Source organism: Emydura macquarii, unplaced genomic scaffold (assembly GCF_026122565.2).
Source record: "Emydura macquarii macquarii isolate MOO-44397 ecotype Brisbane River unplaced genomic scaffold, CSIRO-AGI_Emac_v2 contig_3343, whole genome shotgun sequence".
Classification (NCBI taxonomy): domain Eukaryota; kingdom Metazoa; phylum Chordata; order Testudines; family Chelidae; genus Emydura; species Emydura macquarii.
Genome location: NW_027133480.1, coordinates 923,772 through 950,286, shown reverse-complemented (window position 1 = coordinate 950,286; position 26,515 = coordinate 923,772). Strand labels below are relative to the sequence as shown.

The 26,515-nt window shown below is 38.3% G+C and overlaps 1 protein-coding gene across 2 annotated transcripts in view; it reads left to right on the top strand.

The window, feature by feature from the left end:
* The window catches only part of CHST15 (carbohydrate sulfotransferase 15), a 75,103-nt gene that overhangs the window by 22,657 nt on the left and 25,931 nt on the right, over nt 1-26,515 (top strand). For both annotated transcript variants that reach the window (XM_067533396.1, XM_067533397.1), the window contains exon 2: nt 24,569-25,652. In XM_067533396.1, coding sequence (XP_067389497.1) covers nt 25,110-25,652 — 543 coding nt within the window. In that variant the 5' untranslated portion in view covers nt 24,569-25,109. The remainder of the gene's footprint in view (nt 1-24,568; nt 25,653-26,515) is intronic.

Genomic DNA, 26,515 nt, shown 5'->3' with positions numbered 1-26,515 from the left:
AATATTGGGCCTTAAAAGTGCACTTAAACCCTTTATAATTTAGATCCTGGGTTTAGTTTGGCCAGTTTCTATTTCTACAGAATTAGGATTAAGTGGTTAACACCTCTGTTGAAAAATAACAGTAATAAAAATCTATTGAGGCGGTTGCTTTGGTTTGGCTCTTGACTACAAATTAGCACCGTCTGGTACACTATGGCAAATGTTGCCTTTTCAACAGAGACAGTGCGAGAGAGTGTGTGCCAAATTCTTATTGGCTCATTAATCATTATGCAAAATTGGTGGTTTTTCCTGGTTTCTTTCCATGTGAATTTGGTGGGGAAAGGCTTGAGGTTTTTATCTCATTTGTTTAATGATGTGCAGTCCACATTATGTACATCATAAGTTATGGTTAGATATAATTTATTTTACTCTTTCCACATGGGAAGCTAGGAAATTGAAACTAAACACACACACATTTATAATGAGGATAGGACATGTCTGTACTAAACAAACAGCAAAGTCAAGACATACGAAGTAATACATATGGAGACAATTGAGAGTGGTAATATCTTATAAGGGGGTCAATACATTCATTACACTTTCTTGTTAAAGGATGGGTGAAAGAATAAGAGAAAAGTGATAGAGTTCAAGCCTTAGATTAATTGATGTGTACTTGCTGAATGAGGAGGGAGACTCTGAAAATGAATGTCATACGACTGCTAAAATACAAACTATTTGTCTAGGACTTTAAAAGCAATATATTCCATAGGAAAGGTTTGCTTCTGATGGTAGCCAGAAATTATTTGCAGGCAGTTTGGGTTTCATCCAATGATGCCACATTACTTTTACATTCCAAACTAGAAGCTTTCCTGTTTGTGATTTCTTATGAACGTTTAGACCTTGCTTTTATCCCAATTCTTGGACTGCAATCTACTAATCAACTGTCTATCTATGGAATGAGTGTATAATCTTTTATTGCTGTAATGAGATGGATTTTTTTGTATACATTGTGTTAATATTTTAAAAACTTAAGTAGTTGAAAATGGAAAAGTTGTTGCTAAGCTTGAAACACTTTTTAAAAATTATTCAATCAAAATCACAGTTGTCATTTGGTATCAATGATTAGTTTTTGTAGACTAATTTTTGTTTGAATTTACAAGAAACTTTAATGATAGACTAATACTCAAACAGTTTGTCTTTTCAGGACACGGCTGTATATATTTCCTTTCACACACTCAGAAGTAGATGAAAGATAAAGTGCCTTATTCATTGAAAAAAAGTACTTACACAGAACTCATGTATAGTTTAGATATATTTTTTGCAATCATTTTTAATGCATGACTTTTGGAGAAGTTACCATAAAGAGAAATCTAATTTTGGATGGAGTGGAGTTTAGGCAAATACAGATTTATTAAGAGAAATCAATTCCGGATGTAGAGAGAACCTCTTTTTTTGCAGTAATGATTGGGTAGGCAGCTATTAAAATACATGTGGATTTAGAATTGTCACACAAATACTACATTAAATCGATATGAAAAATCTAACTTAAACAGCCTCCTAAACCAAGAACACTCACTTACTGCAGAGTGGAAAGTATTATCAAATGAATTCTAGTAGATAGAATTTTGTTGCATTTTTTCAATGGAGCATGTGGTTGTATGCAAAAACATGTTTTACCAAAGCACAGAAAAATAGGCAATGACGATGTTATGTTATGCACATTCCATTTATTCCTTTTACTCATAATGGTATTCATCCATCAAAAGAATCTTTAAGTTAGCAGCTGATGACTCAAAACCCACAACAGTTAGCGATTAAAGCTCTATATCATTTAAAACTGGCATAAAGCATTAGTTTTCAGATGGTGTAAAGAATTGGTTTCCAGCTCTAAATGTTCTTGATAGAGCAGCTGCTAAAATCATATAAGACTTGAAGTGGAAAAAGAGCAACATGGTAATCGAAATAATGTGATTTTTTTTTAATGTCCACCATTTTGCGGTATTCCAAGGCTATAAACACTTGGCAAGAGATGTGCAAATAGGAAAACTTTTTCCTATATTGGTAATCAATAAGAAAGAAAATGTTAACATTAAATAAATCAATCCTTCAGTCATTTTCAATAGGGATTTTTTTTCTATCAACTCAGCTATGTTGTACTGCATTTTTATGATATCTGTAAAACAGAAGTGAATTAAGATCTAAGAAGAGTTGATGTCTCTTGTAATGAGCAATGGAATGATTTTTTTCTAGGACCAACTATGAATATTTATTGACTACTCAATTTCTAATATTAAGGACAACTTCACCTTCTCATTGCTCAAATAGCAGGGCAGAATGGCAATCTGGCACTTAAAATAATCTTTGCCTTTACAGATTGCAGCCAAAGGGAGTGAAGTGTGCCGGTTTGGCCTTGAGATCAGGCTGCACATCACTGAGTGTATGCTGAAGTTGGCAGTGTGCAATAAAAGGGGGGAAGGGAAGGAGGGATACACTACTCTTTCTTGGTGCAATATCAGAGTGTGACTCATTGCACATTCTAGTCAGTTGCCATGTGCCATACTACCAGAAGAATGACTCCTGTACCTTTGTGAGGTCAGTACACTCCATTCCTCATTCCTGTTGTATACCTTTGGTAAATAGTAATTCAGCCTAAATCTTTAATCCTGCAGACAGGATGTCAGTCAGTGAGAGTTTTATTCTGGCTACTAGCATGCTTACTGTACCTTACTATCACTGTATAATTGGCTTCACTTCCACCTTGTGTCTACAACAGACATAACTGAAGTAGTCTTGTGGTCACATGTGGTTTAGAGCCATGTTTAACCTGGCTTCTTCATGAGTGTATTCCTGTACTCTCATTACTCAGTTAATGAATCATTGATAGAAAGGTACAGAGTGCTCCCTCTTCCCTGTACATGTCTACTATTAAAGAAGCTGCCTCTCCTGACATTTAACTTTTGCCAGTTTCTAAACAAGATGGTGTCACCTGCAGTATCAGTGCAAGATTCTTACAATAAATTGGGTGAGAAATAGACCACTAAAGATTATTCATGTCATGATATTACAGCATGATAATTCCAAACTATAGTGCTAAAGATAAACCTTTTAAAACTCTTTAATAACATTTGCCCTTTACATTGCTTATTAATATAGTGAGCCAAACTCTGCTATGTAACACCTATGACAGGTCTCTCTGACTTCAGTGGTTTTGTATGGATGTAACTGAGGGCAGACCTTTGTCTACAATATTGTGCAATGTATCAAAGGCAGTTTCTAGTGGAAATTAAGTAAATAAATCCAGTTACTCATGTCTGAATATTGGTGACGTAGCAGAATTTTCAGAAGCCTTCACGATCCATTGCTAACTTCGAGCACTCAGCATCTGAGAGTGATCTGCTGCACACCATCCATCCATCTCCTTGTTTGTCATCACCTACAATGATGACCCTCTACCATTCCTTCCATAATGACTGATTCTATGTTATTTCCATCTCTACAGCTAATATGACTGAAATACATACGCTTGTGTCTGTTGATTTCCAACATCAGGGTCTGCTTCTCTCCAATAATATTTATAACATAGGCATTCACCTTTTTGTCCCTTCTGGAGATATGGAAGAGTCTTCACCAGCACCACATTTAAAAATCTTCAATTTTTTTTGAGAGCATCTTTAACTTTCCAGGATTCACATCCATGAATTCTATGGAAAAAAAATAGTAATTTCACCAGTTGCATCTTTGTACGTTTCAAGATACCACTTTTTCATACTTTCTTAAGGGAGACCATAGCTGAATGAGCCATTTCTAGTCATCTTCTGTATTTATTTGGAACAGCCTTCTTGTTTGGATAGATATGGTCCCAGATAATTAAATTAATCCACCGCCTCTAAGCTTGTCCATTAATCGTGATGTCGTGTTGCATCCTGTTTTGGTAGTCATGTCAACATACATGCATTTTGTTTTCATCACATTCAGGAATAGTCCATATTCTGCAATAAGTGTTTTTACAGACTCCAGCATACGTTGCATTGCATCAGTGGTTGTAATAAAGAATGTCATGTTATCAGCACATCTGAGGTCAGTTAAGAGATTTCCAACAGGGAAATCCCAACTTTTCCACTTTGTCAAAACCTTTCAAGGCTTGTCTCATCATAAATTCTGCGTATATGTTCAAGAGACTTGGGGACAAAGTACACTCTTGACTCACACCCTGCCTGGTGGAAACCACTTGCTGTCTTCTACTGCTGTTCTCACTGTGCTTTGTTGTTGTTCGTAGAAACTTGTGATGAGTTCAGTGAGATGCTTTGGAATCTTCATGTCTGCCAGTATCCTCCCAAGATAGTCGTGTCGGACTATATCAGCTGTTTTTGAGTAGTCAGTGACGCATTGTGCTCTCTTGTGTTTTTAAGTGACATGGTGGATATTCATGATTTGGTCACATATGCCTCAGCCCTCTCTGAAACCAGATTGTTGCAGTGATATTTCTGCTTCTACCCTTCATTTCTTGTGATCCTGGATTATGTAGAGGAGAACTTTCCTGGCATGAGATTACAAATTATGGAACAAAATGAAAACTTATTGTTGAAACCACCAAAGCACACTTCCTGAAAAGTCAGCATCGAACTGCATCATGGTTAACTGAGAAGATGTTTGAACTGGCAAAAAAAATGACAGAGCGAAAGAGAATGCTTTGGAGATGGAAGACTGTAGGAGAGAATATAAGGAACTGAGCAGACAAAGTCAAAGACACTCTAGGCAAGATGAGCAAATATGAAGGGCAAAATGTATGGAATTTGAGAATTATATAGAAGAGTAATAATCCAATTTTCACAATGGTAAGACTTCTTGCCAAAAGGTTTTCTCTGCGATCAAAGAGACGTCATGATGGCAGAGTCCTCACTGATGATGATAAACTCAAGTGGAAAGATTATTGTGCCAATCTGTATGCCTTAACAGAGCCACTCATAATGCAGGACAACAGAAAAGAGAGTATGGAGCCAGAGCCATCGATCCTGTGAGAGGAAGTGGTGTGTGCTATTATGAAAATGAAGCCTGGGAACGCACCAGGGATAGATAATGTGCCTGCAGAATTGTTAAAAGTGATGGGCAAATGCAGTACTGATCTTTATGTAGACAATTTGTGATGAAGTGCGGATAAGTAGAAATTGGCTGGAGGGCTGGATGAAGGGAATTTTTCTGCCATTAACAAAGAAGGGAGACATAACAGAGTGTAGTGGAATTTATAGCTGTATTAATCAGTGAATTTAACTACAAGCATTTGGAGCCCACTGAAGTGAAGGGGATTCTTTCCATTAATTTCAGCATTCACTGGTTCTGGTCCTTATTTCTTTAAAGTCCAGAAGTCCTTACTCCAACATAGCCCCTAAGATGTAAATTCTTCAGTATTTTCCCTTTTCTCCTTTGTTTTCACACTGAGATTTCCTGACATTGAATTCATGTGACTTTGCTTGCAAAACAAGTTCCTGGAATGTGAGTTTTAAAAGCCTTACATCCAGTCAAAATATTACGAATATGTTAGATTGGATGTAGCTCTAGTTTAGTTGAACAGATCCAAAAATTCTGAACACTCCTGATTGAATAACTCTTGATTTGATGGAGGCAGATACAAGAACATCAGTTGAAAATTAGGCGACAGAAGCAACGTGCCACTTAAGAATTGTAATTAATCTCCTCTTTGCAATTCAAAAAGTGAATTTTATAGAGATGAGAATATGCTGTTTTATTAACCTTGCTACATTAATCATACTCTTGAGTTTAAGTGCAGTTTAGTAGCTGGTATAAGATTACATTGCATCATAATCTGTGCTCATGTACCTCTGTAGTTAAGAAGCCTTTGTTTTCTATAACACTTTGACATTGAAAAGTTAAGGGTCGAATTTCCTTTCAGTGTTTAGGTGAGTTATGTATGCAAATCTGCTGTTAATTGAGAGGGAGGATGGACCTCCTAGTAAACTCATAAAGAGAGGTAGGAAAATATGTTTATTCACCTCAGGAATGGTAATGACAGGGAAAACACCATCTTCTTTTTTGTTTTGAGACAGTTTTTTCTGTATATAGATATTGTAGGGCCAGATTGTGCTTAGCCTCTGCACATACGCTCAAGGTATGAACAAGAAGCCTGCCTAGGCTATTGCAACATGCTCATCACCATACTATCTGAGCACCATAGGGGCTCTGGACACAGTTGTAGTCTGTACTCTGTTGATTAAAAAAAATTCAAGACCAAATTCTGTGCTGAGAGCGCTCTTTCCATCTAACTTTGAGTTTTCTATCGTGCTTATTACTATAGTAACTAAATACCAGGTTGTGAGCCCATTATTGGTCACTTGGACTACTCACATAAGTAATGGTTTGCCACTGTAGGTAAGTGGCTCACAATCTGGCCTTAACTAGTTACTTATGTACCCAGTCCTACATCTGTCTCAAATGAGAACTGTATGTATACATTTGAAAGCAAAGTGAGATCCTCAGTTCCTTTTGCAGAGGAAGTGGTGCCAAACTGTTTTAAATTAAGGGTCAGGTATTGAGAGATGCTGAGCACCTGGCACTCCCATTGACTTGAGCTGGAGTTTTGGGTACTCAAAACTTCTGAAAATTAGACCCTAATTATTCAAGAAGTCTTTGTGTCTTTAAAGAACATTTAGGAGCATGAGTAGAACATCCCAGCAGCAACCTAGTGTGGCAAGAAGGGAGGGAGAAATAGTTGCTAGATTCCCATGGCAGTACTAAATGCTGCAGTCAGCTGCAAATATCAAGGACATTAACTGTGAGTGGCATGTTCTATTTCTACAGATCGAGCAACCCAGCCATGCAGAACAAACAGTGGAAGGTGTATTTTCCTATATTCAGATAAAGGAATGGAAACAAGTACATTATCTTTCCCACCAAACTAAGTTTTACATGAGGGGAAAAAAGCTGTATCTCTTTTGAATCAGGTGCTGCAGAAGAGCTACTTTAGGTGATTACAGCAATTTCTGTCCAGAGACTCAGATGGGGAAAGAGACTTGGAAGCTTGAAAATAAAGTAGGACATTCAGCTGTCAGAAAGAAATGCATCATGAATCATAGAGCCATAGAAGATTAGGGTTGGAAGGGACCTCAGGAGGTCATCTAGGTCTACCCCCTGTCCAAAGCAAGACCAACGCCCAACTAAATCATCCTAGTCATGGCTTTGTCAAGCCAGGCCTTAAAAACCTGTAGGGATGGAGATTCTACCACCATCTCCCTAGATAATCCATTCCAGTGCTTCACCACCCTCCTAGTGAAAAAAGTTTTCCTAATATCCAGTCTAGACCTCTCCCCTGCAACTTGAGACCATTGCTCCTTGTTCTGTCATCTGCCACCACTGAGAACGGCCTAGCTCCATCCTCTTTGGAATCTCCCTTCAGGTAGTTGAAGGCTGCTATGAAATTCCCCTCCCCCTATACACACACTCTTCTGCAGACTAAATAAGCCCAGTTCCCTCAGCCTCTCCTCATAAGTCATGTGCCCTGGCCCCCTAATAATTTTGTTTGCCTTCTGCTCTACTCTCTCCAATTTGTTCACATCCTTTCTGTAGTGGAGGGCCCAAAACTGGACCTAATACTTCAAATGTGGCCTCACCAGTGCCAAACAGGAATAATCATTTCCCTTGATCTGCTGGCAATGCTCCTACTAATGCAGCCCAATATGCCGTTAGCCTTCTTGGCAACAAGGGTACACTGTTGATTCATATCCAGTTTCTTGTCCGCTGTAACCCCTAGGTCCTTTTCTGCAGAACTGCTGCTTAGCCAGTCGGTCCCCAGTCTGTGCATGGGATTCTTCCGTCCTAATTGCAGGACTTCGCACTTGTCCTTGTTGAACCTCATCAGATTTCTTTTGGCCCAATCCTCCTATTTGTCTAGCTCACTCTGTATCCTATCCCTACCCTCCAGTGTATCTACTACTCCCTCCAGCTCAGAGTCATTTGCAAACTTGCTGAGGGTGCAATCCATCCCATCATCCCGATCATTAATGAAGATGTTGAACAAAATCAGCCCCAGGACCGACCCTGCTTGATACCAACTGCCAACTAGACATCGAGCCATTGATCGTTACCTAGTTAGCCCGATGATCTAGCCAGCTTTCTATTCACCTTATAGTCCATTAATCTAATCCATACTTCTTTAGCTTGCGGTGGGAGACTGTATCAAAAGCTTTGCTAAAGTCAAGGTATATCACATCCACCGCTTTCCCCACATCCAGAGAGCCAGTTATCTCCTCATAGAAGGCAATCAGGTTGATCTGAAAAAATAGAAGACGGTCAGGTTGGTGTGAAAAAATAGTCTGTTTGATAAGTGAACTCTGTTAATACTAGACCAATTCTTTGCCTCTGGAGTTTTTTCAAGATAAGTACTCATTATTTATTTTTTGATTACAGCATTACTGCAGGACATAGGGGAGCTGTATTTAGACACAATAGTCTTCCCTGCCCGTCAGCCCCAAATCCCCATAGACTGATGGTAAAAATACCCTGAGTGGAAGAGCTCCATAACAGAATCATTTTTCATGTTTCATGAGACTTTTCAGTTCCCCTTTATTTTATTCCTTTTAATAGGAATTCTGCTGACACATGGGATGATAGTGTGATTTATTCTTTAGAAAAGCATATTAATTGTTAGGCCCTTTAAAAAATTAATTAAAATAACTTGCTGAGTGGTTGGACTTGTCACGCTATTTTTCTTAACTCCAGCTGGACTTGTATTTTGGAGACTCCTTTTGTTTTTATCATGGGGAAGTCTGATTCTTTTCCTTTTGTAGTATAACCAAAGAAAAATAAATCTGACAACTGAAAAGTCCTCAGCAGTAGTATGTCAACGAATGTGCAAAGTAAATTGATTTGAGTATAATTTCATTTTACATGGTCCCTTTCCTCTAACTGGGATAGCTGGCTGTCATTCTAGATAATCAAGTGAATACTATATGCTTTCCGTTGATTAGGGATGAAACTTAATTATTATAAACAGTGGTATTTTGAAGCACTTGTGACATTTCTTGATTGGCCCTAATCCTCACTGATAATGAGGGATTTGAAGTATGGAGCTGTTTCAGCAGTAGTCAAATAGACGCATCATACACTGCTTTGATTTCTAGTTTTATTCTGAATCCCTGAGATTTTAGATCTGTTTTCAAGTTGCTTTTATAGGAAAAGAATGACCGTGATCCAAATGGAATGAATCCTTTAGTCCATCCCTAGTTTTGTGGTATGTCCTCAAGGACAACATAGGGAGGTTTGCTAAGAGTAGCTATGAGAACAGAAAAGCTATATTAAACTTTGACCACACATAACAATTCTGGAAACTTTGTGCTAAGTGTGGCCATTTTTTGTGCATCTCTTTCTGTGGAGTCTTGTGCTGGAATAATTGATGTAAAGATGAAATTTCATTACAGTGTGCAATTTTTTCATATTCAGTATAAATCTGAGTCAGTGTTTTTGGAGGGAAAAGCTATGTGAGACACATAGAAACTAAATTATATCAAAATATGAATGGCTGGAGATGTTACACATTAAAGGCCACAATCTTTTTTTAAAAGTGTTGAAAGGATAAGGTATTGTAGGCCAAATTCTGCTCTCAGGTACACTTCAAGTGTGATTGGGAACAGAATTTCACCCTGTGTTTTTGAGGTGAAGGACTAGCTTGGCAATGGACTCTGAATTGACATATATTAAGGCATCCTTATCATCTGAGGTACATCGTATCATGGGCCAGGTAACTGACATTCTTTTCTCCCTCCCTATCTTTGGAAATATTCTGTGGGACCAATTCATTTCAGGGCAGAGCCCTTTCCCAAGGCTCTGTTGCTTCACCTAAACCCCGCTAAAATCTTTGATGTAAATAGGATTCAGTTTTGGGAAGCGCCCTTGTGTGGGGTCTTTTTCATTGATAGCCAGATGCCCATTTTATCTACCCCAAATACAGACTCATAACAATGTAGTCCAAATTCTAATGGGAGTTTAAGGAGCTAGTTCTAAATATAGCATAGTGAGACTCTAATGTAGCACGATGTTTATCAGTGTGGATAATCAATCAATTATCAATAATTTGTAAATCAGTAAGTGATAGGAATTTTAACTGTGATTATATATTTAGTGAGAGTATTCTCTCCAGTTTGGCTTAGTTTAGTAGTAACAGAACACCAATAAATCAGCTTTGATTGGATTTAGTAATCAAACAGTTAGGAAAGATAGCACATACTCAGAGAAGCATACAGTTAACATCAGCTGTGGAAGACCTTCCCTGTAGTTTCTGATAGCTTGTCTCCAGTCTGCTGATAATTTTACTTTCCCTGTGATTTTGGGGCAGTTGTATTCTTGTTACCCTTGTATTATATCATTCTGGTCCTTACATATTTCCTCTTTCTGATACCTACTTATCTTAAGTTTTTTCTAAGGTTCCCTGTTCCATCGCATCTTTCCAACTGTCTCAGCACCTGGCTGTTAGTTAGTGTTTATGCCCTTTTTTGGATAATTTCATAGGTTATACATTTAACAGTTAGTACATTATAAAAAATATATCTTAAAACAGCTGTCAAAATAAGTTAAGGGTTACTGTTCAGTATATTCCATTCTTGGTTAGACATTGTTCTCCAACTGCAAAGCATCATGGGAGTCTTGCTTCCAGGCAGGCCTTAAAATCTTTCTCGGCCCTGTCTTTAGTGTCAATACCAGAGAAACCATTGACCTGATTCCCATCAGTTCACAAAATTTCTACTATGTTTTCCGATTGGAAATACATTTTATTCTGAAAATAAAATACAGAAATGGACAGTCTACTTATACACAGGCAAAATCTGAGAAGCAGAGGCATAAAACCTCTAGAGCTAGGTAACATTTTCTGACCAAAACATTTTCCCACTAATAAATGGAGTTTTGCTTTAAAAAAATGAATTTTTCGTAGGAAAGTCATCTGTAACCAAAATTTTTCGATGGACAATTTCATAAAAAAAATATAATTGTGGGGACCCTCTCTCCCCCCACAGATTTTGACCAGCCATAAAATCCAGTGTAAGTGAAAGGAGAATCAGGCTTAAAAACTGTCAAGCTTCCTTCAAGAAATAAATGCAAAAAATCTGGGCCCACTCCTCAGCTGGTTTAAGTTGCTGTAGATCCATTGACTTCAGTGGAGCTTGCTGGTTTACACAAAATGAGGATGTGGCTCAGTATTTGCACTTTTTATATAAGTATACGGATGAGTAGCAATTAGAACATGTTTGGATTAAGTCTGTTAGGGCAAATTTTAAGTGTTAGGGAACAATCCTGAAGTCATTATTACTGTCAAAACTATTGACTTCAGTAGGGGTTTTTCTTGAAGCTTTACTAAAGGCTTCAAGATTGGGACCTTAAGCAGTTAAGGCAAGTTTAGATTTGAACAACTGTTATGCAGGCTGTGTAAATAATCTTTTGACTGTTACCAAATGTTCTAGCTTTTGACAAAATGAATAATGTTCGTGCTTCCCTTAAGGAAATCATCTGACAAGCATTATTTTTACAGCATTTTTTTCCTGTTGGTTGAGTTTTGAAACTCTTTTTAGCAAGTAGGTTTAGCAAGCAGAAGATTGCTGACCTTCATAATGAGTCATCTGAACTTTCAAAACCATTACTAGAAGTTTTTGTAGTGAAGTTGCAGAGGTCAATGATTTCTCATATCATTTAGTTTTGGGGGTTTTTTGGAGGGGAGGAACAGATAGTTGATTGCTCAGAAGTGAATATCTGTGAGTTCAGGCGCAAAGTTTATTTTCAGAATATTAATATGAGAAGCCAAATATGTTCAACATCCAGCAGAAGGAGAATCAGTTCTCCTCTGTGTCCCCCCCCTCCCTTTTTTCCTTTTTAAAGTGATTTTTATTGCGTATATGTTTATTCATTGAGCAGGTACATCATGTGCGGCAGCAGTGTAAATTTCCTCACAGTGCCCTGCCAAAATGACTCAACCTATTCTAGATACACATAAAATCATAGAATATTAGAGTTGGAAGGGACCTCAGGAGGTCATCTAGTCCAACCCCTGTTTAAAGCAGGACTAACCTCAGCTATATCATCCCAGCTGGGGCTTTGTCAAGCCTCAGCTTAACAACCTCTAAGGATGGAGATTCCACCACCTCCCTAGGTAACCCATTCCAGTGCTTCACCACCCTCCTAGTGAAAAACTTTTTCCTAATATCCAACCTAGATCTCCTGCCCTGCAACTTGAGCCCGTTGCTCCTTGTTCTGTCATCTGCCACCACCGAGAACAGCCTAGCCCCATCCTTCCTGGAACCCCCTTTCAGGTAGTTAAAGGCCGATATCAAATCCCCCACATCTGGGAGAGAAAACATAATTCCATGTCCACTTCCATTCAGTCCATTCTCTTTCTGCTGAGATTGTTAGCTAATAAGTGCCAGTGATGATGGTGTTCTCTGTTTTCTTATTTACACTTGTCTTACTACACTTGTCTGCAGAACTGAGTCCACCAACTCATTTTAAAAATGCCATTGAATTATCACCAGACAACAACAAGGCCAGTTGCTACTAACCTGGGCCAGATTGCATCCAGTAAATTGGAAATGCAGTGCAGTGCCTGGGAAGTGAAATCATATTATTATTGATGTTCTGCACGGATACTGAAATTCAGCTTTTAAACAACTGAAAATGCTATAAAGGTCTCAGTTAAAAAACCCAATTTAATATTTCCTTCTTTTACTTCAAACTATTGAGAGAATGTATCTTGAAATAGCTATAGGGTAGCTTTTTCACTTAGAATTATCCACAGCCTTTTTATAAACTACTTACAACATTGAATTCACATTGAATTCTTGAGGGTAAAATATTAATAAAAGAAGGTGCATTTTTGGGCTGCTGTAGTGGAGTATGTTGAGCCTGCTTTACTTATAAGACTTTAACAAACCAAATGTTAACACTAGTTCCACCAAATGAGAATTGCATAAATCTTCCTGATTCTCATGAAAAGCAATCAGGTATTAAAAACATTTGTCTGGATCAGTGAAAACGATTATGAAACTATTGATAAAATAACATATTTGAAGCCTGAAGAAGGGCATTAGGTGTTATTTAAGTAGAGGCCATTTGTTCCCATAGAAACTACTGAGCAGACAGAAATAGGAATGTTACATTTAGCACAGGGTACACTGGCGACTAAGTATGGCTAAGGTGTAATGGGACTAATCTAATTCCCACTGGTGTCGGTCATAGTATTTCCATTGACTTCAGTGACAGTTGGATCAAACCTGCCATGCCTAGAAAATGCAGCTCTGGAATAAAATGTAAGCACTGGGGCTGGTCAAAAATTTTCATCAAAACTGTTCTTTGATGGAAAATTGATTGAAAATTCATCAAAAACCCAAAAGCCTGAAGACCTAAATATTTCTATTCAGATACTTGGCATGGTGCGTCATGGAGATGTAGTTTGGTTTCCTCATGTCCCCATTCTCTTCTATGGGCAGTATTCCCCAGCTGGACTACATCTCCTACAATGCATCATGGCCAGGGACTCCCATGGTATAAGCATCTCACCTCACCCTGATCAGAGACCATAGCCATCATGGGAGATTGTCTGATGAGAGAGCCTGGCCTATAGAGGAGAATGGGAGCATGAGGCACTGTGGCAGTATTCCATATGGAAATATTTCAGTTTTCAATTATTTTTAAAAAAATCAAATTTTTCCTTGGAAAAGAACACATTTTCCAAACAGCCCTCGTAACAACATCAAATGCCAAATCCTCAGCCTAGAACCTGACCCAGGTAGCTGGGCTGGTGCTAATGAAATGCACAGGGAGAAAAGGACAAGGCATCATTTTCCCAAGTGCACTGGGCCCTTCCTCAACCATTCTGTGGAGACTCCTTAAACTCTGTGGCTGGAGTAGTCCTGTGAACCCCTTACTGTAGAAGGGAGCCCACTGGAGTTGGGTTGCTCACTCCCTTTATATCCTGAATCCAAATACACGCCACTCCCTTATGCAGCAGCACCACATTGTTTCCACTGCTGAAGGGATCTCTGGCCACAAAGTTGGGCTGGATTTGCCTGTGAATGCGTGTGAAACGTCTAAAGGAATTGTGGGATCATGATGAACAAAAGTTGTGTAAATGATAAATGCACAGCTTAATGCTACTCCAAGATAATGCTTTCTGATCTTGACTGTAAACTCCTTGGAATAAGTTACTGTATTTGTACAGCACTGAGCATACTTTTGATTCTTGATATAGAACAACTCATCAAACATTATTATCCTTCATATCAAGCAGTCACCATGCCAGGGGACATTATCTGCTACCATGTCTTACTACCTACATTTACTTTCTCCTTCACACCTCCTTTCTGGAGTGATCATATGACCTTCACTGTATTATTTACACATAACAAGCTTTATTGATTCTGAATATGTGCATGGTACCATTGCAGATAGTACCATGCTTTCCTGTGCCTCTGCATACCCGCATGCAACCTAGCCTGCAACCATTATACCACATTCATGCATTGCAACAAAGTATATTGCTAAGCACTTCTTGGGTATCTCTGTATGTTCTCTTATCTGCATCCATGACAAGATCTGGTACTTGTAAATGGATTGCTATGTAAAATCTTCAGCTTTAACTTTCACATTCAGCTTTTAACTTATTTTATATTTGTGTGTTCGCTTCTCCATGACAGTTGAGTGTATGGCCCTAAAATACACAAAAGGAGAGTCTTCTTAGTTGACACATCAAAAGAGCTATGCTAATTTATGACAGTTGATGATTTGGCCAAGTATATATTTGGTATGTTGTAAGTATGTTTGAAGTAGGTTAAAAGCATGTTACTCTTTCATGTGGTACTAAGATTACTTAAGAATAATGAAGTCAGTATAAAATTCAGCATTCAGGCAAGGACACTTAGACAAGTCTTGTAGGTTTCAGTTACATCTGTATTTTACAGAATTATCTGAAAGAGGTAACACATCAAATATTTAGACTAGAGAACTGCAAAATAAAAGTAATACATTATCATGTTCTGAAAAATGGGATCTGCTCCATCTGTTTTATTTCCTGTCATTACATAGATGAGGAGAGATTTAGTTAATAGTACATGAAAGCAATTTTAATAGCTATATTTTTATTGTGTTCTATTTCCTTTACATTTGTGGAAGAAGGAAAAAAAGTGTCGGGAGAAAGAAATTCTTTGAGCCATTCTGATTTTTAATTAAAAAAAAATTGAATATCTTCTTTCCAAATAGCAGAATTCAAAAATATATGAATGATAGAAGTTCTCACTTGTTTTACGGTGTTGATTTAGCCACGTTTTTGTTACATTATATAGCTCTGGACCAGAAGCTGGTGGAAGTTCCAGGGTCATTACTATGGTTTTCTCAAAGCTCTGAGGCACAAAAGGTCTGCCATACCTTGTTAGCTTCTTGCCTCAGCTAAATACCACCTGTCACACTTGCCTCTTTGGCATCTGCTACCTGTTCTGACCCATTTAATCCCTGGATGTCAGGCCAACTAAAGTAGTATAGAAATTTATCTGAGGAGCTAGGGGCAAAATGAAACTTGAGAAAGCTCTGCCATTACCAACTGACCTGTTAAGATCATTATCACCTACAGATGTGTTCATGAGCGTATCCTTCCTCTGAAATCAGTGGAGCAATTCCGATTGACTTCAATGAGGTCCGATTGGATTGTGAGTGAGTCTGTTAAAATAGCTAGTTCTTGGGTTTTTTCCCCTTTCTGCTCCTATCCAATCCATGCTTCCTACTAGAGTCTCAACTCCCAGTCCATTTTATGAAGAGCGCTTGTTGGCCAAGGGAACTAGAGAAGTTTTATGCTGAATCCCAAAGACTGGTGAACTAGGTTAAGGCTGGTATGCATTTATGTACAATTTTCACACACTGTATGAGAATGGCCACAAATAATGTACCATTAATTTCAGCAGCAGGAAATTACATGCTACACTATTCAAGAATGTCCAAATAAACTGCTCCTTACCTAAATCAAGTAATATTCTGGCAGAAGTTTTACAACTGGGAACATAAAAAAAAAAATACATAAAATAGTTTGTTTCCAACTCCAATGTTTCCTGGTCTTTCTTCTGGTTAAAATTCACATCCTTCCTTAAGTAATATCTTACTTTCATTCCTGAATATAACAAACATAACAGGTGAAAGTATACCTGTGATCATTGCTGTGTATTGGAAGTGCTAAATGTTAGATGCAGAATATGAGATACATATTGTGAAGTAAGGCAACCTTCTGTAGCAGGAAAACATATGCAAGTCACATAAGGGGAATGGTCCACGGCTTATCATGTACCATGGAGCTGCTAAATTAACTGTAACATTTGTTCTGACTTTTCTTTCTGAACTGGGTAGTGAAAGATTATGGTATGAACTTAATTAAATTTGGATCCTTGTTTGGCAAGAAAAGAGAAGAGAATTATATTTGGGAATTACCTGCACCTTTTTATGTGTGCACTACAGCTGGGTATTTCATTACATGAACATGACAAATGTGTAATAATACTAAATGTATCCAACCGTTATAAAAAATCAGTTTATTTTTATTCTGTTGCTGAGTAGTTTTCCATGTTGCCCAGTGGTGCGTCTTCACACTGATCATGTAATAAAATGCCCTATTGTAATGCATATGCTCAAGTTGGCAGAGTTATGGTTGCTGATGGAACCTTAAACTCTCAGTATCATGACTTGTTTGATTAAATCTTAACCTTACAGTGGCATTAGCATAGTTTTTTTGCATATATAAACTTCCTATTAAAGCATTTTCCTAAGCCATCAAAGAAGCAGTTAGCACTATTTCTCCTCCAATTTATAGTATTTATTTCATAGTTGCATAAAAAGTGTCTCCACTTCAAAAGAATTCAATAAATTCTAGTCAATTTTATTCACATACATATGGACATTAATTCCATGGAAGCTGGATGCCTTATGTAGTTTCTCTAAGACCCACAACACCGCATTGGATAGTGTAGTTTTGACAGCTCTTTTTTTTTTTAAAATGAGACTATCAGTCAAATACCCTCTCATGTAGGACTTGAATCAGTCAAATAACAGTGTCTCAGATAAACCTGTTCAATTAATGGCATTAAAAAACAAGTCTCCCAGTCCCCTCTTAACAAAGGATTGGAAAATAATGTAAGATTAACCTTCTCTGTAGGCTATGTATACTTTCTTAGAATATAAGGAAATGAGCTAAAGAAGAGTGTTCTGAAACTAGATTAAAGAGATATTCACTTGACATTACATTAACATCTAGGATTCCTGAAATCACAGGAGTTAACTCCAGTATGGGGAAGAGACGCACTGTGTTTTTCACAGTTATTTGTGTCACTGTGAGGTAACTTTTGGTAAATGTGACTTTAATAACCACCAGTGAAATGTGTTGATCACTCCCTCAATATTTCCTTTGGTGGCTCCTTTTCCTCCCCTCTTCTCTTATGTTTGGGTGTCCCTTTCCCTCCCTCCCCCCACTCATGCTTGGGGACCCCATCTAATTTGATCTCCTATCATTGAAGATTCCTAAATCTGCCTTGCTTACCCTTGACCTCTCCTCTTCCACCCAGTCTCACATCTCTCTTAAACTCGCTCTCAGATATCTTCTGTCAGATGTCCCATCACTATCTGAAACTTAGTCTTGCCAGAAAGGAACTTCTTTCTTCCTGAACCCTCTCCTTTGCCTCCATTCTCTATAATTGTTGATAACCCCACTATCCTTCCATAGCCTGGGATTACAATCCTAGTGTAATTCTTCAATCTTCTCTCTCTTTCTCTGCTAATAAAACTCTCTATGCCTTGGTCATCTCTTGCCTTGATTTCTTTGTAACCTGCTTCTGTCAGGGCTTTCCTTTTATCTTTTTGATATTTCTTTGTTTTGTGGAATTTTTTGTGTGTTTGCAAGAATAAACTTCTTGATGTTGTGTATAATACTATGGTACCGCTGAGTCTCTGGTTTGGTCTTTCTAATCATTTAACCTTCCATCACAATCATACCGACCTCACTGTTTGGAACAGTCCTTAAAACACTAATTTCTTACAGGAATGCTTTATTCCTCTTTTTTTCCACTTACTTACAATATCTCCTCACTCTGTTTTTAATAAATGGTTACGCTTTGCCTTATCTTTGCCTTGTCTGATTTAAACTGTAAATTCTTTTGGGCAAGAAATGTGTCTTACACTAAGGATCTGATCTCTTTCAAATCCTTCTGTATGTGTTTAACTTTATTTACCTGAGTAATTGTGTTGGTCAGTGAATCCACTCATGTCAGTAAAGTTAAGCATTTGCCTAAGGGTTTGCAAGATATACATTTTCAAAGTGGCATTATTTTGATAATTTATTCATCCCAAGGTACACTTTTTAATCTGCAATTATCATTCTGAGTTTGGGTTTTTAAAGCCTCTGTTAATTGTTTTTGTATCTTGTTTTTATGTCTGAAACGCCTCCCCCTAACTCTACATAATATGCAACCTCAGAGTATATGTCTACACTGCAATAAAAAACCTGGGACAGCAAGTGTCATAGTCCAGATCAACTGATTCAGGCTCATGGGGCTCTGACCACAGGGCTAAAAAAGCAATGTAAATGTTTGGTCCCGGACTGGAGCCTGGGCTTTGACACCCACACCCCTCACAGGTTTCAGAGCAGCTGGAGCCCTACAAGCTTGAGTCAGTTGATCCAGGCTCTGAGACTCACTGTTGTGGGTCTTTTATTGCAGTCTAGACATAACCTTCCTCAGAACTTACTTTCATCACTAACCTTCATCTTAGACTTCATTCAGGATACAGCTTCTAGTTTCAATATGTATTGTTTAAGATAAATATATACCATTTTAAAAATAAAAAACAAAAATAGATTTTTCAAGGAACATACTTGAAAGAGATTATATCTTATGCTCTTTCACCCTTGTCCTCTATTACCTTCTTCTCTATAGTTAGATTTCAATTCGTCAGGGTAGGGACCTGTTGTTTTTAAGTGTCAGGACTCATACATTGTGACACTTAAATAATGATACATACTACACTAGATGGTCAGAAGGTAGGTTTATCTTAAATTAGTGCAATGACTTAGGCTGCAAGCTTGGATAGCGGGAAGGAAGCCAGAGGTGTTAGAAGGAATAAGAGAGACCAAAGATGTTTGGAAGTCAGGCAGAAGAAGTTGTATAGAGCCTTTAAAGTGAGGATGAGATCTTGGTAGTAAAAGAAACTAACAGAGTTTGGAAAAGACAAAGCAACAGGAGGCAGGGAAGATGATCTTAGCAACAGCATTTTGAGTAGATGGACAGTGGCAAGGTGAGAAGCAGGGAGACCAGGGAGACTGTTACAGTAGTTGAAGTAGAAGCTTACCAACGCATGTCTGTTTTGGGGACGTTATTTATAAATTGGACCTATTTGCAGATGACATGTTGCTCTTTGTTGTAGTGACTCCTTAGTACATTTTCTATGCCACACTGAGATTTCTGAATAATTTTTTGTTAAATCTGAATAGCCAAACATCTACTTTATTTTATTTTATATTTTGATTAAGGATTCTTGAAAAATGTATTTCCATTTAAACAGTCAGAAGATGGTGTTGAGCCTTTAAGGATACATAAAAGCTGGCAGAAGGTTCTCTGTCTTAGTGAAGGCCAGCAATGACATAGATTAACTTCATTAAAACAATAATTTAATTAACTGGTGTTTCTCTCTCTCTCTTCGCTGGATTAAAGTTTAATGTTCTACTCAGATAAGGCCATAGGTCTCTTGAACTCTTCAGACTCTCTCTTCTCTGCTATCTCAGCTTTTATCAGCAATAATTTGATATGATTCTTATGGAGAAACAGGATGCCCTTTATCGATCTCGCACGGAAGGGACATTCAATTATCTAACCTGCAGAGGTATTTCTGAGCCTCTCAATTACGATTTCTTTATAAATGGTTTGCTAATGATCCTTCCATTGCTCAGGTTAATATTGAGGCTACCAGAAAATAGAATGCTCTTTTATTTCTGTGGAAATTATCTCATTTCCAACACAACCCAGCATTGTGGTTCAGTCTCTTACGAGATAGTGCTGAGAAACTGTTGGCTCTGTAGTTTCCATTTTCTCCTTGCAGCTCCTATTTTGGAACATAACTGAGTTGATTTTAAAAGAAAAAAAAAAGATATGAAGGATGCATGGTGCTTGGCAGTGCCATGTGGCTCAGAGAGTGCTAGAGCAACATAGAGTAAATGCCATCTCATTTCCTGTGTGAAGAAGGAGGAAATGGAAAACGGGGACCAAAGGAAAGATGTTTTGGTTTGTATTTCAGGACCACCAAGACATTCAATATTTCACATCTCATAGGCCCCTTCCTCCTTATTTAAGTTGCTTAGCTGAAGAGTTATTTTCATTGTGAGCCTATGAAAAAGTGTTTGTGTTGGGGAGAACTGCAGTTTCCCAAGTTACTGCTTTTGCTTAAGCGGTGAATGTAGTCTGCTAATGCTGTTCTTTCTAGTCCTGTCAGACAGAGAGACACACAGGGCTAGAGAAAACACCATATGGGACTTTTGGAGGAGAACAGTAGCAGATTCCAGAAGCTGAATCACTTTCTGAGTTCAGTGGCTGGCCATCAGGGCCAGTTGCCGTCTTGTAAAATCCTGTTAAATCACTCCTCTAAATGGCAACCTCGTTTAAGGTCAGATTGTGGCAGGCCATTGTGTGGATGGTGCAGGGAATGTAGAGGAAAAATAAGTGCTCCCTTGATGTGCTCCTGGAAGTTTACAGAACCCCAAAGGTACGCAAGGAGGCAGGATCATGGGCCTACCTCACTCCATACAAGCCTGTGTGCAAGGTCAGCCATACTGGTGGGGGGAGGGGCAGGTTTCACCATCCTAAATGAGCACAATCCCCTATCCCAAGCTCCCTGTAGGACAGGGTGGACCTCACTGCCCCTTGCTTAGGAAATTTGGCTCTTGATGTGTAGTTCTTTTTGGGAATCCTATATAGGAAATATGTTTTATAAGTACTATCATAGATTCAGTTACATAAATAGACTCTTCCTTCTTCGTCATTCACATTTTACCTACTTAAGAATGCAACTTTTTGATTTAGGAGAGTTACATTATTCCCCTGTCTGACAATGGTGACAGTGGCTCAAGGGAGAAATACTTTAGTAGCAGAGGTTTGTAAAGAGGCATTAGGTCTTTTTCTTTTGTATTTAGCTTCATACAACACTTAGACAGCTCTGATCAAGCATGTTAGACCTCTGAAAGTAGGCATCTTTGTTCTTGCCCAGAATTGGATTACTTTGTCCAGGCTGTGCACATCCTTGTTATGGTATCACTTTGTAGGGAGCCTGAGTATTTAACCCTGTATATTGTGTATATTTTAGTAGCTTTTAATCTTAAACACTTTAAGGGGTGGTGAAGCCTTAATTAGCTTCATGCTATATGTCACAATACAGTTAATCAGAGCTGTAATATTGTGTCATGCTGCAGAGTGATAACTTTTTCAGTGTCTACATCTCCATTGTCTGGTGTCCTGATCCAAAGCTCATTGAAATCAAAGGGAGTGTTTCCAATGTCTTCAGTAGGCTTTGGATTGAGCCCTAAATAAAGACCAAATACCAATAAGTATCTACTTTCTGAAGGTCTGTAGGAAAGGGAGGGATTTCAATAAGATTCCTCTATCCTCCATCACTTTGTAAAAGAGACATTTACACAGCTTACTGGTATGTTAAAATCAAAATTAAACATTGTCCATTGATAATGGTGCATCTCAGCTCTTTTCCTCCTTGGCTTCCTCCATCATTTTGCTATCCCTCTCACCTTACATTCACTGTTAGGTTTCTGATTTGTCAAAATTATTTTAAAAGCTTTTCTGGCTTACTTTGCCCAAAACAAAGTATTATTAGATGATAAACATACTGAAGGCTCGTATATTTTGTTCGTTACTCCATAAGATCTATGTTTGACACCTCTGCTCTCATAGCTTTGTCAAAACAAAACAAATCAAATAAAAAATCTTTTCCCCCCCTGAATTTGTGGAAAGCTTAAAAGAAGATATTAGCTAAATGAATACATAAAATAAAAACTTTGAAGCAAATCAGCATAGCTGGTTTTGAGTGAAAAGACACTAACCATTTAAAAGTTTCTGACTTTAGTTAAAAGGATTTAACTCTTTCTGGGAAGATAACCCTTGGATTATGACCTCTGATTTCTCTGCTTTGATTTCTTCCTGTGGAGGGGTAATTTCAAACAAGACTGATTTTAAATAAAGATGTTATTAATGACTTTGCTCTCTACATGAGCACCAGTGGTGGTGAAGTATTTAATTGAAAATTATTTGTGCCCCAGTGTAGATAAACACTTAAGCACCTGTGTAAACTTAAGCTTATGAGTAGTGCCATTGAAGTCTTCTCAGTGCCTAGAAGTCTTTGCATGAGATACTGTCTCCAGCCTTTACACTGATCAAAGGAACTCTATCTACCATGACTTCAGTGGGACTACTTCCACGCTTAAAGTTGCTTAAATGTTTTTGCTGGGGTCTTAGCTTTCAAATGACACCGCTAACATACATTTTCATTAAAGAAACACAAGATTCCTAACCATTTCATTGCAGAAGTGCCCTTCCAAAATGCAAATTGCTAATGCTGAAAGTTTCTCAGTGATTTTTCTGTATATCATGGGTCATCTGTAGCCCCTCTCCCCACAACATCCTAGAGCTACCCAGGCTATCCACCAGAACTCCTATCTTGAGTTCTTGCTCTTGACTGCCAGCACATCCACAGCCTTCACTCAACTGGACACTTCACTTTTGGCTTTAGAAGGCCCAGCAGCATTGAGAGAAACTGTCAGGAACACTCCTTTCAATTCCCTTGAACCACTGCTTCTAACATCCCCACCGCACCCCTCGGTAGATGGATTTGTAGCTCTCCTGAGGGAGTGTCAGGGTTAGATTTACCCGTGCCCTGTTTCTTTAAGGATTGGTAGTCTGCTGAGGAGGTCAAAGGGAACAGCTCTGGTTGCAGTGGGTGCTCTGTGAAAGGACTGAGCACCAGTAGGATTTGTGCAAGTTGTGTGTGTTTGGTTTTTGTTTGATACTATCGCTGGTCTGGGAATATAACATGTAATTTCTATGAGCCGGGAGAGGGCTGGGTATTCATATATTAGACTCTTGAGCGCTGAGCAGAAGGGGTGGTATCCAGGAAGCTATTTAGTGCCTTAAACCAGATTTAGGCAAATACGTTGTTTTTGGGTGCCTAAGTCTCTCACTGCGATCTTGTTGAAGCTGTTCCACTGTGGATAAATAATTGAAGAGTGATTGGAGCATGGGGACTTGACCCTGGATCTCCTCCCACTAGGTGGGTGCCATAACCACTGGGCCATAGAGTCTTTTCTACTGTCTCTCTCTTGAACAGTGACTGTTTAAGTATTAATCCATGGTCAGACAGCTTCAACAGGAAAGCCTGAGAGAGGCCCCATGAGAATATCCCATAGCTCAGTGATGAGAGCCTTCTCCTGAGAGGGAGGAGGTCCCTGTTCAGATCTTTTCTCCTGCTCTGCCAGGCAAGGAGGAATTGAACCTGGGTCTCCCACTTCCCAGGTGAGTACTTTAACCACTGGGCTAAAAGTTGTTAGGTTGTCACTGCTGGTGTGGGGGCACTGGTGTAAACCTTGCTGGAATACTGTTCCAGTTCTGGTACCTCCAGTTCAAATAGGACTGGAGGGGGTTCAGAGGAGAGTCGTAGAAAGATAAAGGATTAGAAAATGTGCCTTATACTGATAAACTCAAGGAGCTCAATCTATTTAGTTTAACAAAGAAAAGGTTAAGGGGTGACTTGATTAAGCCTATAGGTTCCTACCTGGGGAACAAATATTTAATAATGGCCTCTTCAGTCTAGTAGAAGAAGATATAGCATGATCCAAGGGCAGGAAGTTGAAGCTAGCCAAATTCAGACTGGAAATAAGGCATACATTTTTACCAGTGAGAATAATTAACCGCTGGAACAATTTACCAAGGATCATGGTGAATGCTCCATCACTGACAACTTATACAGGAGGTCAGCCTACATGACCACAGTGGTCCTTTTTGGCGTTGGAATCTATGAATCTTTGAAAAGCCACCACTTCTCTGGCTGTTTCATATGGTGTGAGACAGGCACATAACGCATTCCCACAAGAAATTACATAGGCGCCTAAACCGAGAGGCATTCCCATTCGTGGATAATTAGCAGAGTTAGGCATCTCTCTGCAGTCTGGGCTTTGGCGCCTATCTCTGAGAAAGCACATCCGTGTCTCCCATGGCTGTTTTAGGCAGGGAGCCCTCTACCATGCTGGCTTTTATATTATTTGGATTATATTCTAAGGCACCTATTCCTATTCATTGTATAGGGAGCCTAGGTGCCTAACTCAGCTTTGTGGATCCTATGATTTTCTATAATTTTTTATTTATTTTTTTTATTTTTGTTTTTAAGTAGAAGTACCTTTCAAGTAAGGTTACTAAATTGACTAACAAATTGTTTGCAGATGTTAGATTGTACTTGTACTGCTGCTGATTAACATGATGGCTTACCCACTAGCATATATCCATATATGTTTTCTGGTTTTTTTTAGGTTATGCAACACAGACCTTTGAAGCTACTTTTCTGTAGATGAAACTTTCAGAAGCATCACTCCATTTTGGAACCTACCTATTTTGAAAGCATCTGGGAATTTTCAAGGCACCTTCTGTCTAATCTCTATATATTTGCTTACTCCTAAATACATCAGAGGACAATGAGGTCTTTTTATTTTTTGTTTATTTTTACATTATATGGCGAAGTTTCTTCCACATCATTTTGTTCAATGGGAAAAACTTGAGCAAGACTTGTAGTTGCTTTTTATTTTACTAGATTTCCTTTATTGAGCCAAATATTTATGAAACATGTCCACAGTACATTTATTTTTATTTTTGTTTTTCATTTGTGACTGAGACAGTATATTAATTTCAGCATATTTTAGCTGTTTTGGTTTGAACCTCACTTTTGGAATTACAAAATATATAATAATGCAAAGAATTAAATTATTTCAAGTTTTCAGAAAATGATTGGTATGCATCAGACATATTTTTATGGCTATACATGGCTTATTAATATAGCAGTTTAACTGTACTAATATGAGGCATTGCATTAATTGTTGCATACAGTTATTACCAAATGACTTGCACAAACAGTGTTTCAGATGCCGTGGGCCTAATCATTATAACCAGAAGTGTCCTGTGTGCAAACAAGGAAATAAAATTCCCGTGTATGTAGATAATAAGCAGATGAACTTGCTTGCAATTTTGGAAGTAAGGACTGATCATAATGAAAGCTGGAATGGATATTTTTGCTTGAGGAAAGGGAAGCTATGCAGCTTGATATTTGGGTTGATAATAATGACTCTAGTGATGGCGTCATACATACTGACTGGAGCCAAACATAGCCTATTGCTAATACCATCACCATTCCATTATGGAGCTTTTACTAGCCATCCAAACTTAATGGACGATGAAAGCCTTAGTGAGATGAAAGACCATTACCAGCCTTCTAAAATTAATATTTCATATGTAAAGGATTATCCAAGCATTAAATTAATTATTGACACTATTACTTCAAAGATTGAGTTTATAACCAGACAACGTCCAGATTTAGAAGACCTGAAGAAACAAGAGATGCATGTAAGTATAAACTGAATTCCACCTAAAACTGTTTGTTTTTTGTTTGTTTATTTCAAGTATTCTGGGCCAGATCCTCAGATGAGGTAAATCTGTATAGCTGAATTGAAGTCGATGTGCTGATTTATACCATCTGAGGATCTGGAACACCAGCTGAAGACTTGTCCCTATATATATATACTTGTCATATATATATATATGAGTGACACAGCTTGTTAAAAATACACAGATCCATGTATTGTCTGAGTTGGAGTCCAAGATTACAGCACGCTGCTTTCTTCTCTCTTGCTTTGCTTCCATCCACTGGATCAAAGCAACTCCATGTTGAGCTCACCTTGTGCTGGATATTCCTTCCAGATTGAATGGGATTCTGTGCACTGCTCCCTGCTTTCTACATTGATATTGAATGACTTCATATAATTTTTGCACACGTTTTGGTACTGACATAAAGGGGGAGAACCCTGCTTTCTAGAGCTGTCTCGAATCTCGCTGTACAAAATATTGTTGGGGGTATGGTCTCCTCCCATTGTGCTGACATGACTGAGCCATTACAACCTCTTCTTCTTGATAGTGGTTTCTAAGTACGTCAGTCCTGCACGCTGCAGCAACTCTGTGTTTGGTATTTTGTCTTCCCACTTCATTTTCAGGATCTTGTGCAGGCATCTTGTGGAAACTGTTCAGTCTCCTGATGTGCCTAGCATATGTGGTCCATGTTTCTGAACCATAAATCTTCACCTTTCTCTATGTGTGTGTACATATATATATATATGCCTATAGATCAAATACAAATGATTATTTATTATATATATATATAATAATCATTTGTATTTAAGCCTTAGGCAAAATAGATGGATTATATAAATGGT